The following is a 12,563-nucleotide window of genomic DNA, read 5'->3' as shown; positions in this document are numbered from 1 at the left end:
AACAAACTATTAGAACTAATTAGTACTGACATGCATTCTTAAGTGCATAGTTTGGTCGCATTGCATATACCCTGTATTCACACTCCAGAATTAAATATTTAAATAAAACAAACTTCTGTATGACAAAAATACAGCAAAATTAAAGGCCAAGTGACAAAATGGGAGAAAACATTTGCAAATTAATAAAGAATTAATGTTCATATTATGTAATAGTTTCTACTAATTAGTAAAATAATCCAAATTGAAAAATATGTCAATGACTTGAGCAGGTAATTCACAGGTGAAATGTAAAGTATAAAGGATTTGCCTCATTAGTAATGATGGAGGTACAGATTAAGAGAAGCATATTTTATCGGCCATATTGCCAGGAATTTAAAAGGTTCATTGAGTGCACAGCAAAACACTCCTGTGTGCATTTCTGGTGAAAGCATACTGGATTACGTGTGTGTGTGTGTTTGTTGGGAAGCAATTTGAAAGAGTACAATACAGTCAGATCTTTTGATCTTCTAATCCCATTTCCAGGAATCTCGCCAGAACAGGTGTGTGCACGTGTGCTCAGAACACCTGCTGCAGCGTTATTTAAATGAGAGCAAAAGTCCGGGGAGTAAAACCTAAGTGTCACTAACAGAGAAGTAGTTAGATGGTGATACATCCATAGCGTGGAATATTTTTGTTTCTAATTTTTAAAGTTGTGTCGTTTTAAAAAAAAACAGTTTGTACCTCTGTTCTGATAGAAAAATCTACAGAGTATATAAGTGACAGGTAACAACTTATATACTTTGTATTCAAGTATGAAAGTGGCAAATAAGAAAATAGTATGTTTAGTGTGACCTTATTATAGAAATGAGCCCAGCTCTGCGCACCTATGCGGTGCTGTGTGAATGGACTCGGTGGGCGCTCACAGACAGCTTACAGCTTACCCATGCACCGTGTGTGCAGTTCAGAGCAGCCACACATCGGGGGAGGGGAGCATGCTCGTTCTAAAAATTAGAAACACGTTAAAGGAGAGAGAAGCAGCACGTTGGAGTTGTGTGCATTCTCATCACCCAGAATCAGCAATTGCCAGTCTCCGGAGTTTCCTTCTTTTAATGCAGTTATTTTATACAGTAGAATTACTAGTGCATTTGAATAGTCTGAGTCAGGCATTTCTGAAATAGCTCATATGAGGGCAAATATAACTCCCACCTTTTCTGTAAACAGGTTTTTCCCCCTAACAGAAGGCAAGATGCACACCATCCAAAGCCTCTGTCCGTTCCTGCCCGAAGAGGACAAGAAAGAATTCATGGCTCAGAGTGTGCCCGCCCTTCTGGCCTGGGCCAAGGAAGACCTTTGCAGTACGAATGGTTAGTTTCCTGATAGCACATACCCTGTTGTTTGAATTAGTGCCTGAGTTGAAATAAGTGTCTCTTCATATCCGAACCCAAATCTAGCAGAGATAAATCCTAGCTGATTTATTCCTAGTTTCTACTTTTGCTACATAACAAGTTGATGACAGTGTGTAGGACAGAAAGCTACCGTCTCCAGGGAAGACCTACAACCACAGACCCTCTGGTTGCCTGTAGCTCTTCAAGCTGCGCCTTGTCTCCAAGTCAGCCGGGGAGTGATTACATGAAGGCAAAAGAGGGAATAGCTTTTGTCGTCTTTTATTTTTTTTAGGTTCTTTTTTTCAAAATATGTGTTTATTGATTTTAGAGAGGAAAGGAGAGGGAGAGAGAGAGAAGAGAGAAAGATCAATGAGAGAGTCATTGGTTGACTGCCTCCAGCACCAGGGATTGAGCCCGCAACCCGGGCTTGTGGCCTGACTGGGAATTGAACCACAATCTCCTGGTTCATAGGTGAAGGCCCAACCTTTGAGCAACACTGTCTGGGCAGCTCTTAAAAGTCCTGATGAATCTATAAAAGGAGCCTTTTTAATGGTTTTGGGTAAATAGAGAAAGGTTTTAAACTACTTTGGACACTTTGCCATCTGTTTATTAACTTAATAAACCTTGTTGAACACTGGCTATGTGTTGAGAAGATAGACATAAAATTACACCATGTGAAAACCGGCATAATCCTTGTGTGGAAGTGGCAGAAAGGGTTTTCCACTCTGAGTGCCAGTGGTGACCTCACAGAGGAATCACCACCTGAGTGTGGAAGTGTCGTCGCTATATGGCCCCAGTGTAGGAAGGGCTCTCCAGGTTCGCAGGAACAGGACGAGGGCGGGTAGTTGAGTTTGGCTGGCGTGTCAGGTGGAAGGTTGGGGTGCGCAGGACAGTGGGTTCGGTGCAGGGGAAGGAGCAGGTCCTGAGCCTGGTGTGTGGGTGGAGCTTGCACTTGAAGCTGCAGGAGCTCTTGGCCCACATCTGGGAGGAGAGAGCACATTCCCTTAGAAAGTATTGACAGACAGCTGTGGGCAGGGCGGGCGTGAGAGGGGAGGTTGGGGAAGAGACGAGATGGGAACTGCTAGGATCGTCTTACTGAGAGAAGCAGAGCTTCAGTCTAGGCCGAGGTGGAAGAGGATGTGGACATGAAAGAGATTTAGGACACAGAATTGAAGGGCTGCCTACGGGGGAGGCAGAAGCACCAGTAGCCCTTGTGGGAAACCCCATAGGACACCCGAGGGTTAGGGTGGGGCGGAGTGTACAGGGAGCCAGTGCTACGTTCTGAGCATGTGAGATGAGGTGCCTGTGGACTGAGGATTCATGGAGATTCCAGGGAGCAGCAGGCTGTCGACTGGGCAGGGACGCTGCTGTGGGAGTCCACGCCGTGCAGGTGGCCTCAGATCCATCAAGGAGGGGAGCCTGTGCAGACACAGAGTAAAGGGGGTGTGCGTGGAGGGCGACTTGGGACTAAGGGCTGAAGATAAAGAGAAGCAACGGAGGACTTGTAGGAAGCACCCATCACCTGTGTTAAAGCCACAGAAGGTCGCATAAAGCTGGGGCCTGAAGTGTCCGCTGGCATTGGCGTTGGAGTAACTTGTGCTGAGAAGGTGGGCGGACAGTCTGTTCAAGGTGTTTGGCGAAAGGGTGGTAGGAAGAAGGTGGGAGCTGGAGAGGAATACAAGGTCACGGAAAAATACACGTGGGAGGCGAAGGGGTAGAAAGTTGAGACAAAATCATGGATGGGAATTCCCACTGAGCGGGTGAGGAAAGGCGAGAGGGCGGGACCTCAACACACGTCAGAGGTTGTCAGCCTCGTAGGCGCCGTGTGGGTGAGTATGGAGGGGAACTCCCGTGTGCCTGACTGACAGGCCTCAGGCCTCTCCAGGCCGGGCCATGTAACGCGTGGCAGCTACATTGTAGGTTTCCCGAAGGGCAGTGAACGTGTGAAATAACGGAAGAGGTGCCTATCAACAAACACTAGAGCAGTGGTTCTCAACCTTGGCTGCACATTAGAATCCCCTGAGAATCTTTTTAAAATCCTGATTTCTGGGCCTCACTCTCCGGAAATTCTGTTTCTTTGTTACTAATGTTGTGGCCCACCCCATCACAAAGAAACAGAATTTCCGGAGAATGAGGCCCAGAAATCAGGATTTTAACAAGATTCCCAGGTGATTCTAATGTGCAGCCGAGGTTGAGAACCACTGCACTAGAGGCTTTGCCCTAATGGCACTTGGAGCAGCTGATGCCAGAGAGAACCTTGTGGCATTGGGCTTCCCTGCTGTGTGCACATGGGGCTCACTGTGGGGTTGGGATTTGCAATCTGGAGGGGGAAGCAGTTGACCCGACCTGTAGAGAGGGGTTCCTGATGGGAGCAGGTGATTTCCCCAGCACAGGGGTACCGAGGCCGTGCTGCACGGACGGCAGAGAGAAGCAGGGCAGGGACTGCGGCGTGTCCCGGACAGAAGGGGCTCGGCCCGCAGAGGCCGGACGGGGACAGCAAAGGAGGACAGATGTGTTGATATTTGACAACCAGTTTTGTTCTTTCAGCCAAACGGATGAGACAGAATTAGCTGACAAAGACTTCTAGTTCTTAGAAAATCAGTTATTTCTGTTTATACAGGGCGGTTATACAGGGCTGTGCAGAAGTAGGTTTTCAGTTGTGAGTACGCTAAACAGAGTTTATTCTTGTGTTATTTTATTCATTGTTATTTTCCATACGAACAATGTAAACCTACTTTTGTTCACCTTGTACCTTAAGTCTCGTCTATTTTGCCAGGAAGATTAAAAAAAAAAAAAAAAGCTCTGCCTTTAAAGGAAGAGGAGATGCATTCACAGTCGACCCTTGAAATGCATGGTTGGAGCGGCTGGTCCCCTCGTACACGCTTTTTTCAATAAGCCTGCAGCTCCCTGCGTGGCCTGGGCGTTTGCGACCTGTAGTGGGAACCTGGGTGCAGAGGCAGCAGTGCGTGTTCCCGATGGGTTTATACGGGGCCTGAGCACCCAAGGATTTAGGGTCCATGGGGTGGGGGCGCGGAGCGAGTTGGGGGGGGAGTCGAAAGTTACATGCAGATTTTCAACTGCATAGGGGTTGGTGCCTCTAACACCCTCTCTGTCCAAGAAAGTTTTGATCCAGCTCAAAGCAGTCTTTATGATAGTAGCAACATCACTTACATTTTGTTAATATTCATTTTGAATCTCCCTTTAGGAGGTTTTGGACATCTTGCCATTTTAAATTCTTGTCTGCAAACCAGAAGCATAGATGATGGCGAGCTGTTACATGGCATACTGAACATTCTGATGTGCTGGAAGAAAGACCACGAGGATATTTTTCTTTTCAGTTGGTGGGTGATTCTTTATACTGTTTTCCTCCATATGTACAATCTGGACCCAGGATGTGTGTTTCATAGTCGCAGCTGTGCAGAGTGGCAGGTGGTGGACATTTCAGTCGCTCGTCCGTCGTGTGTGAGCTGAAGGGAATGTCGTCTGTAAGGCTCTTTAATGCTTTGTGTTCTGCTCTGCGTTTGTCCTCGTCACAGTGACCTGTCAGGAGTGAGCCCAGAGGTCCTGGGAGTGAACGTGGAGATCGTGCGGTTCCTCTCCCTGTTCCTGAGGTGCTGCTCCTCCCCTCTGGCCGAGCGGGAGTGGGACTTCATCCTGTGCTCCATGCTGGCCTGGCTGGAGGTAAGCGCACGGGTGTCTCGTGCCCTCGTCCGGGTCTTCGTGCCGATCTGCAGAGCAGCACGGCCGCCCCGTCGTGTCGTTTACGTAATGATGGCAGCCAGCGCCTTTGGGGACGAACTCCTCGCCGCCTCCCACTTCACGGGACAGTACGAGGACGGGTTCCTTACCTTCCGTGACCCTCTCCCAACTGCTACTGAGCTGGTCCCCCACTCACTCATTTTAATGGAGTATCTGCTGCACAGCCCGTTCTGGTTCTATCTTTCCATGACAAAATTTTTGGACTTTTGGTTCTGATTAAATTATTCTTCAAACACACTATCAGTATTGCCAGAGTAACTGATGTCTCCGAGGTCAGTTGACCCAGGGGGATCGGCGTCTTTCTGCGACCCAGAGTGGCCTGGTGCGCCGTCATCGTGGGCGCCAGCGTGCAGGGGGTCAGGGTGGACCTGGTGGGAGTGTCTGCCTTGCCCGCTGTTGGCCTGGGGGTGTAAACGTGACCTAGTTGAGCCTCGGTGTCCTTATTGTAACATAATTTAAAAATGCCCAATTAGCAGGGCTCCTGAGAATATTATAAATGTGTCTTTAATGTGTTGCACTTGCTAAATGGTCATTGATGCTACTTTGTTTTGTAGTTTTAGAAATAAAAAAGAACATTTCAGAATAAATGGGTTGATTCTAATTTCTAGTATTTAATTTTGAAAAAATTATTTTGATGTGAACTCTGAAAATGCTCCCTGAGAACTGAAAGGGCCTTTGCTGTCTGGCCTTGTTTCTGGATGCTCCGGTAGAGGTCTGCTTACCGACTTCATTTCTGTTTCCCAGACGACGCGTGAGAACTACGCGCTGCGCTCTGTGCCGCTGGTGCAGCTGCTGGCCTGTGTCAGCTGTGCTCTGGCCTGTGAGCTCAGTGCTTTCTTCGATTGCACAACGCGGGACCCTGCTGCCCATCTGCCTGCAAACCTAGTCAGTGAATGGAAAGAATTTTTTTCCCAAGGCATCCACAACCTGCTTTTACCTCTCCTGGTGACAGTTACAGGCAAGTAAAAAGGCGTCATCGTGAGGTTCATTAGGAACGACTTGTCAGAAAATCCACAACAGCTTCTCTGGGTGTTTCAGTCAAAGCGTCCAGCAGGCGAGGAGACAAGAGCCAGAGAATCGGGGCCTCTCCTAGCGCCATGTGCTCAGTCACGATGAGAATTGAAATGGCTTTGGAGGCCACTGCAGAGTGAAAGGATAGGAGTCAGATACACACAGATTTATAGCTCAGACCTGTCTTAGCGAGAATAGAAGTCGCCAGACAGTTGAGATCACTGAATGTTGTATATATTCAGTTCGTGTTTCTAGAGTTATAGTTGGTTTAATGTTGAGTTTTAATATAGTTTTCTTAATTGATTTTAAAGAGAGTGATAGAAACATTGATGAGAGAGAAATACTGATTAGCTGCCTCCTGCCTCTTGGGGATCGAACCCACAACCGGGCATGTGCCCTGACTGGGTATCTAACCAGTGACCTCTTGGTGCCTGGGACACAGCCCAACCCACTGAGCGACACCGGCCGGGGCTCTGGTTTTCCAGGTGCATTTTCTGTAGTAACACTGGTCATCTGTGAAGCAGTCGAGCTGTGCTTCCCGTTTTGTTTTGGGAAGTGCATGTGTGTTTTGTTTTGTTTTGTTTTGTCATCAGGAGAAAGCAGAGATACGTCTGAAACATCCTTTCAGAATGCAGTGCTGAAGCCCATGTGTGAAACATTAACTTATATCCCAAAGGATCAGCTTTTGAGTCACAAGCTCCCTGCAAGATTGATCGCTGGCCAGAAAACAAACTTGCCGGAGCACCTCCAGACTTTGCTGAACACACTGGCCCCGTTACTCCTCTTCGGAGCTCGGCCCGTGCAGATTGCCGTTTACCAGATGCTGTACAAGTAAGTCTGAATAGATGTCATGGCGCTCTAAAAAAATAGAACATGTATTCAGCTTTAACGCTTTTAAAGTCACTTACGGTTACAAAAACAACAGAAAAATGAAGTAAACTTGACTGTGCGTTTGTTATGACAAAGGATGCCAGGGTTTTGATCTCACTGTGTTCTCCATGCAGAGTTTACATTTAGATCATCCTGGCCATAGGTAGTTATTTCAGGAAATATTTAAAAATATATTCATTACAAAATAAGTATTGGTCTTTCTGCTCTTAAACATGATTTTAACAACAAACAATTTAAAATGATGTTCTGATTTCCAGGTTGATGCCAGAATTACCACAGTACGATCAGGATAATCTAAAGTCGTACGGGGATGAAGAGGAGGAGCCAGCCTTGTAAGGTTTTAATGACGTGTGTGTCACAGCGTCATAACCGGTCTCACTGACCGTGACTCTCAGTGCGGAGCGTGTGTTCGTTACGCAGGTCTGCACGGCCAGCTGTGAGATGTAAATGAAATCTAGAGTTCGCCCAGAAAGATGGTTTCTCTCTCATCTTAATTGCTCCTTAACCGTATTTTAGTTTGCTGCTATTTAGTAAAATTTCTTATGGCCACATGGTAGCTTTTGTGGCCAAATGTCCCTTTAGCACCCATTTAGTGCAAAGTATTGATTAAATGCTGAGGGGAGGATACAGTGTGGAGTAAATGTTCTTTTGTTTTTTAATATATTTTTATTGATCTCAGAGAGGAAGGGAGAGGGAGAAAGAGATAGAAACATCAATGATGAGAGGGAATTATGGAGCGGCTGCCTCCCGCACGCCCCCTTCTGGAGATCGAGCCCACAACCTGGGCCTGTGCCCTTGACTGGAATCGAACCCGGGACCTTTCAGTTCGCAGGCCAAGACTCTGTCCGCCGAACCAAACTAGCCAGGGTTAACTGTTCCTTTTCATAAGCAGCTTGCCCTTGCTGTTAACAGTGTGACCTGTATAAGTGGCCAGTGTGTGACGGGTGCTGAGAAAAGGACAGGGAGCCTGTGGTGGGCCACCCTGCTGGCACCAGGAAGGGACACTTCCTCATGCGGAAGAGACGTTTGTCTGGCCCTTCAGGTCAGGCAGCGAGCCGCCGGCCGGAGACCACACACCGAGCATGGCGGCACGAATCGTCAGGCTGTGCTGGGGATGGCAAGTCGTCGCCCCTCGACACACGTTCTTACTGCGTATCTTCTTCCACTCATTGAAGGCAGGAACTTTGTCTCTTGTTCTCAGTCATGTTCGTAGCATCCAGAATGGTTCCTGGCCTAAAGCAGACTCGAGTGATGCTCATTTGTTGAAGGAAAGAATACATGAACGAATGTGTGGAGTCGCGGGGAGGAGGGGTGGTGGAAGACGAAGCTGGAAGGGAGCTTACAAATGACACTTTGTAGGGTTTGGGCATTTTTGGTAGGGAATGGGACATCACCAGCTGATTCTGGCAATAGTATGAATCCTAAAGTGTACGCAGAAGTAGAGACCATTCCGGAAATCATAACATGCGTTGGAGGCGTGTGGGGAGTGGAGAGCTGAGCTGGACTGTGAGCTCTGGAGTAGAGAAAGGCCAGTGTGGGAGGTGGTGGTGGTGGAGGAAAACATGGCAGGTGCTGGAAGACCCGTGGATGGGGGAAGGGGAAGGGAGCCATGGAGGACACAGGGTCCCAGGGTCTCACCAGGTTCCCCTGCAGAGAACCTCCCCGGGGGAGCACATGGGGCCTGCGTTGCCGTGACTGTTAACCTTCCTGAGCAGATGCCCCGCAGCCTGTGTCTCGTGCCCACTGTAGGGGGTGAAGGCCTGGAGCCTCGTTCTTCCAGTCGCTGAGGGGCTTGAGTCATTTTAGCTTTGCGAAGGGTTTGATTTTTTTCCATCTATAAAACAGATGGTTGAAATAGATGTTTTCTAAAAGGGTCTTTTTTTTTAAGTGGTAACTTCTAGAGTCCGTATTTTTATAGCATGTAACATTTTACATATAATTTAAAAGTTTCATATTTAAAAATATTTTACATATAATATATATCATATGTACATCTTTATGAATATAAAATATATAATGTACAATACATATATTTTCATGTATAAATGATATACATTTTATGTCTTTCATTTTCTATAATTGCCATTATGTAAAATTCGGAGTTTAAGGTGAATCTATAAAAGATTTTTAAATGGTTTTGGGGAAATAAAAGAGGTTTTTCTAAAACATTTGAGGGTGTGCATGCTGACAGTCGCTGAGGGAAGCTGTGAAGACAGTGGGTGTCTCCTCCTCCCAGGTCCCCGCCGGCAGCACTGATGTCCCTTCTCCACGCGCAAGAGGACCTGCTGGAAAGCGTCCTCGGCTGTGTTCCCGTCGGGCAGGTCGTGGCCATCCAGCCGCGGAGCGAGGACTTCTGCTCTGTGCTGGGCTACCTCCTCACCTGGAAGCTCATCCTCACTTTCTTCAAAGCCTCCTCCTCTCAGGTCAGTACCGTGGGGCAGTCGGACAAGCCTGTCCTCAGCAAATCCCTTAAGACCCGTGTTCAGAGGAAGACCTGCGCACACGACCCACGCTCTCCCAGCCGCGCCCTCTGCGTGGGGGTGTCCGATGGCAGTCATTTTGCCCACGTTACTCTGCAGCGTCATGTTTACTTGGAAAATAGACCCTAGTTTACTTACCTGTTTTTAAAATCTTCTAGGCAGATACCGACTGAGAATTCCTAGAGGCTTGGAATCAGTCTGATAGAGGACGTGGCTTCTGGGACAGGTCCTCCTGGAAGACGTAGTTTCCCTCTCAGTGGAGGTGCAGGCTCTCCTTTCTGACGTGCACGTTCAGACGCTTACGTTAGGGGTCTGCTGTGCGCGTGACCCATCTCCTGGGACAAGTATGTCACGAGGTGCATCTTTCCCTTTGTATGTCTCGGGAATCAGGTCACAGGGCAGCATCCACCTCGGCGTTGAAATCACTTGGTTTCTCTTCAGGCCTCCCTCCCCGTGACCTGATCCTCCCCATGGCCTGAGCCTCCCCATGACCTGAGCCTCCCCATGACCTGATCCTCCCCGTGGCCTGAGCCTCCCCCTGACCTGAGCCTCCCCATGACCTAAGCCTCCCCATGACCTGATCCTCCCCACGGCCTGAGCCTCCCCATGACCTGAGCCTCCCCATGACCTGATCCTCCCCGTGGCCTGAGCCTCCCCCTGACCTGAGCCTCCCCATGACCTAAGCCTCCCCATGACCTGATCCTCCCCACGGCCTGAGCCTCCCCATGACCTGAGCCTCCCCATGGCCTGAGCCTCCCCGTGGCCTGAGCCTCCCCGTGACCTGATCCCTCCGTGGCCTGAGCCTCACCGTGGCCTGATCCCCCCCGTGGCCTGATCCCCCCCGTGGCCTGAGCTCGAGTTATTTGCTGGTGACAAACCTCAAGAGCTCATTGTTGGGCGTTGACATTTGTTTCTTAAAATGTTGCTTATTTCGAAAAATTGCCCTAAATTGAGGCCTGTATGTGTAGGCATTTTGGTCTTATCATCATATATTCAGAAATTTGGAAAATGGCCATGCACCATCTTTTTCTTTAAACCAGAGTGTGGGAAGGGCACAGAGAATTAATTGCCCAGTGGCTTTGCTAAGCCTGGAACTGAACTGAGCTGTGGACAGATAAACCACTGTAACCCACCAAATAACACAACGCTGTGAATCCTAAAGAATTTAACGCTCACAAAAACTTTAATCAGCCCTAAATCTGGGTTATTGTTACCTTCTCAAAAACCTCCTAGTGAATCAGACTGAACTGTAACCAAAGCTGTGTGAGATTGTGTGTGTGAGATTGTGTGTGTGATTGTGAGATTGTGTGTGTGAGATTGTGTGTGTGATTGTGAGATTGTGTGTGAGATTGTGTGTGTGAGATTGTGTGTGTGATTGTGAGATTGTGTGTGTGAGATTGTGTGTGATTGTGAGATTGTGTGTGTGAGATTGTGTGTGTGTGATTGTGTGTGTGATTGTGTGTGTGAGATTGTGTGTGTGATAGCAAAAAAAAACCCTCGCTCATTTGTCCTCAGTTCCCATTTCCTCTGGAACCCTTCAGCCCCTGGCAACCACTTACCTGTGTTCTATCTCTGGATTTGCCGATTATGGGCATTTTATGTACAGGGCGTCCCGAAGGCTGTCTTACGCACTCAACAGCTGGTAGCTCAGTTGGTGTTTTTTCTTTTCAGATTTGACCCATCGGAATTAATAGTTATTCACAGTGTGTGCACATCCGGGGGACGCCCTCTAGGTGGCCTTTTGCATCTGCTTCCTTCCCTGAGCTCGAGTCTCAGGAGCCACCCGGTAGCAGCGGGTGTCAGGGCTGGAGGCCTTTCTGTGGCTGAGTCTCTTCTGCTGAGGACCCACCACGTCGGGTTCACGTACCACATGTGAGCGTAGCGCGTTCACCTGCTGGTGAATTCAGGTGGTTCCACCTGTGGCTGTTGTGACTCGCGCGGCTGCGAGCGTTCGTGTGGACATGTTTGTGTGCACGTGTTTATTTCTGGTGTTATTTACCTAGGAGTGGGATTGTTAGGTAAGATGTGTGTGGTTTTAAAAGTCCATTGATATGTATGATTAATTTTTTTAAAATTTCCTTTCTGCCCTGGCCGGTTTGGCTCAGTGGATGGAGCGTTGGCTTGTGAACTGGAAGGTCCCAGGTTCGATACCGGTCAAGGGCACATGCTGGGTTGTGGGCTTGATCCCCAGTGGGGGCCTTGCAGGAGGCAGCCGATCCACCATGATTCTCTCTCATTATGGATGTTTCTCTCTCTCTCCCTCTTCCTTCCTCTCTGAAATCAATAAAAATATATTTTTAAAAAACAACACAAATGTATTATTCCACCTCCATGTAGTAAAAAGTATAGTTGTACAATTTAAAAAAAATTTTGCTCTCTATATTTTGAAAAATTTTAAAGTTAGAAGTAGAATAATTCATGAAGTCATGTATCCTTTTCCAACACGTGTTGCTACACTTTCACACTTGCTCTTCCTGATGATCTACTTGAAAGTAAGTTACAAACATCATGATGCTTTACCAAAAGTATTTAAACATGTATCTCCTGCCCTGGCTGGTTTGGCTCAGTGGATAGAGGATCGGCCTGCGGACTGGAGGGTCCCAGGTTCGATTCCCAGTTAAGGGCACATGCCCAGGTTGTGGGCTCGATCCCCAGAAGGGGGTGTGCAGGAGGCAACCGATCACTGATTCTCTCCTATCATTGATGTTTCTCTCTCTCCCTCTGCCTTCCTCTCTGAAATCAATAAGAATATATTTTTTAAAATAAGTAAATAAACATGTATCTCCTAAGAACAAAGACATGTTCATACCTAAGTGCAATGAAACTATTACACTCAAATGAATTTCATGCAATGGTACTAGCTAATTTGTATTCACATTTCTCAGTAAATGTCCTTTATAGTTTAATCTCCTTCTCTTGGGATTTAATCGAGGATCTTGTTTGCGTTGGTTTGTCATATTTCTTTACTCAGTAATTCCCCACCTTTCTTCTCTCTCTGGTCGCTCACCACATCAGCTATTTTGTAGATGGTTACAGTTTGGCTCTGACTTTCCTGGTG

The 12,563-nt window shown here is 47.6% G+C and overlaps 1 protein-coding gene across 1 annotated transcript in view; it reads left to right on the top strand.

Annotated features, from left to right (window-relative positions):
* The window catches only part of LTN1 (listerin E3 ubiquitin protein ligase 1), a 49,423-nt gene that overhangs the window by 28,454 nt on the left and 8,406 nt on the right, over window positions 1–12,563 (top strand). Inside the window, exons 19-25 of the mRNA XM_015564128.1 lie at window positions 1,201–1,343; window positions 4,570–4,705; window positions 4,901–5,045; window positions 5,868–6,081; window positions 6,728–6,965; window positions 7,283–7,357; window positions 9,262–9,448. Coding sequence (XP_015419614.1) covers window positions 1,201–1,343; window positions 4,570–4,705; window positions 4,901–5,045; window positions 5,868–6,081; window positions 6,728–6,965; window positions 7,283–7,357; window positions 9,262–9,448 — 1,138 coding nt within the window. The remainder of the gene's footprint in view (window positions 1–1,200; window positions 1,344–4,569; window positions 4,706–4,900; window positions 5,046–5,867; window positions 6,082–6,727; window positions 6,966–7,282; window positions 7,358–9,261; window positions 9,449–12,563) is intronic.

The sequence above is a fragment of the Myotis davidii genome, unplaced genomic scaffold, assembly GCF_000327345.1.
Source record: "Myotis davidii unplaced genomic scaffold, ASM32734v1 scaffold552, whole genome shotgun sequence".
Classification (NCBI taxonomy): domain Eukaryota; kingdom Metazoa; phylum Chordata; class Mammalia; order Chiroptera; family Vespertilionidae; genus Myotis; species Myotis davidii.
The sequence above is the reverse complement of the archived record's forward strand: the minus strand, read 5'-3'. Positions and strand labels throughout refer to the sequence as shown.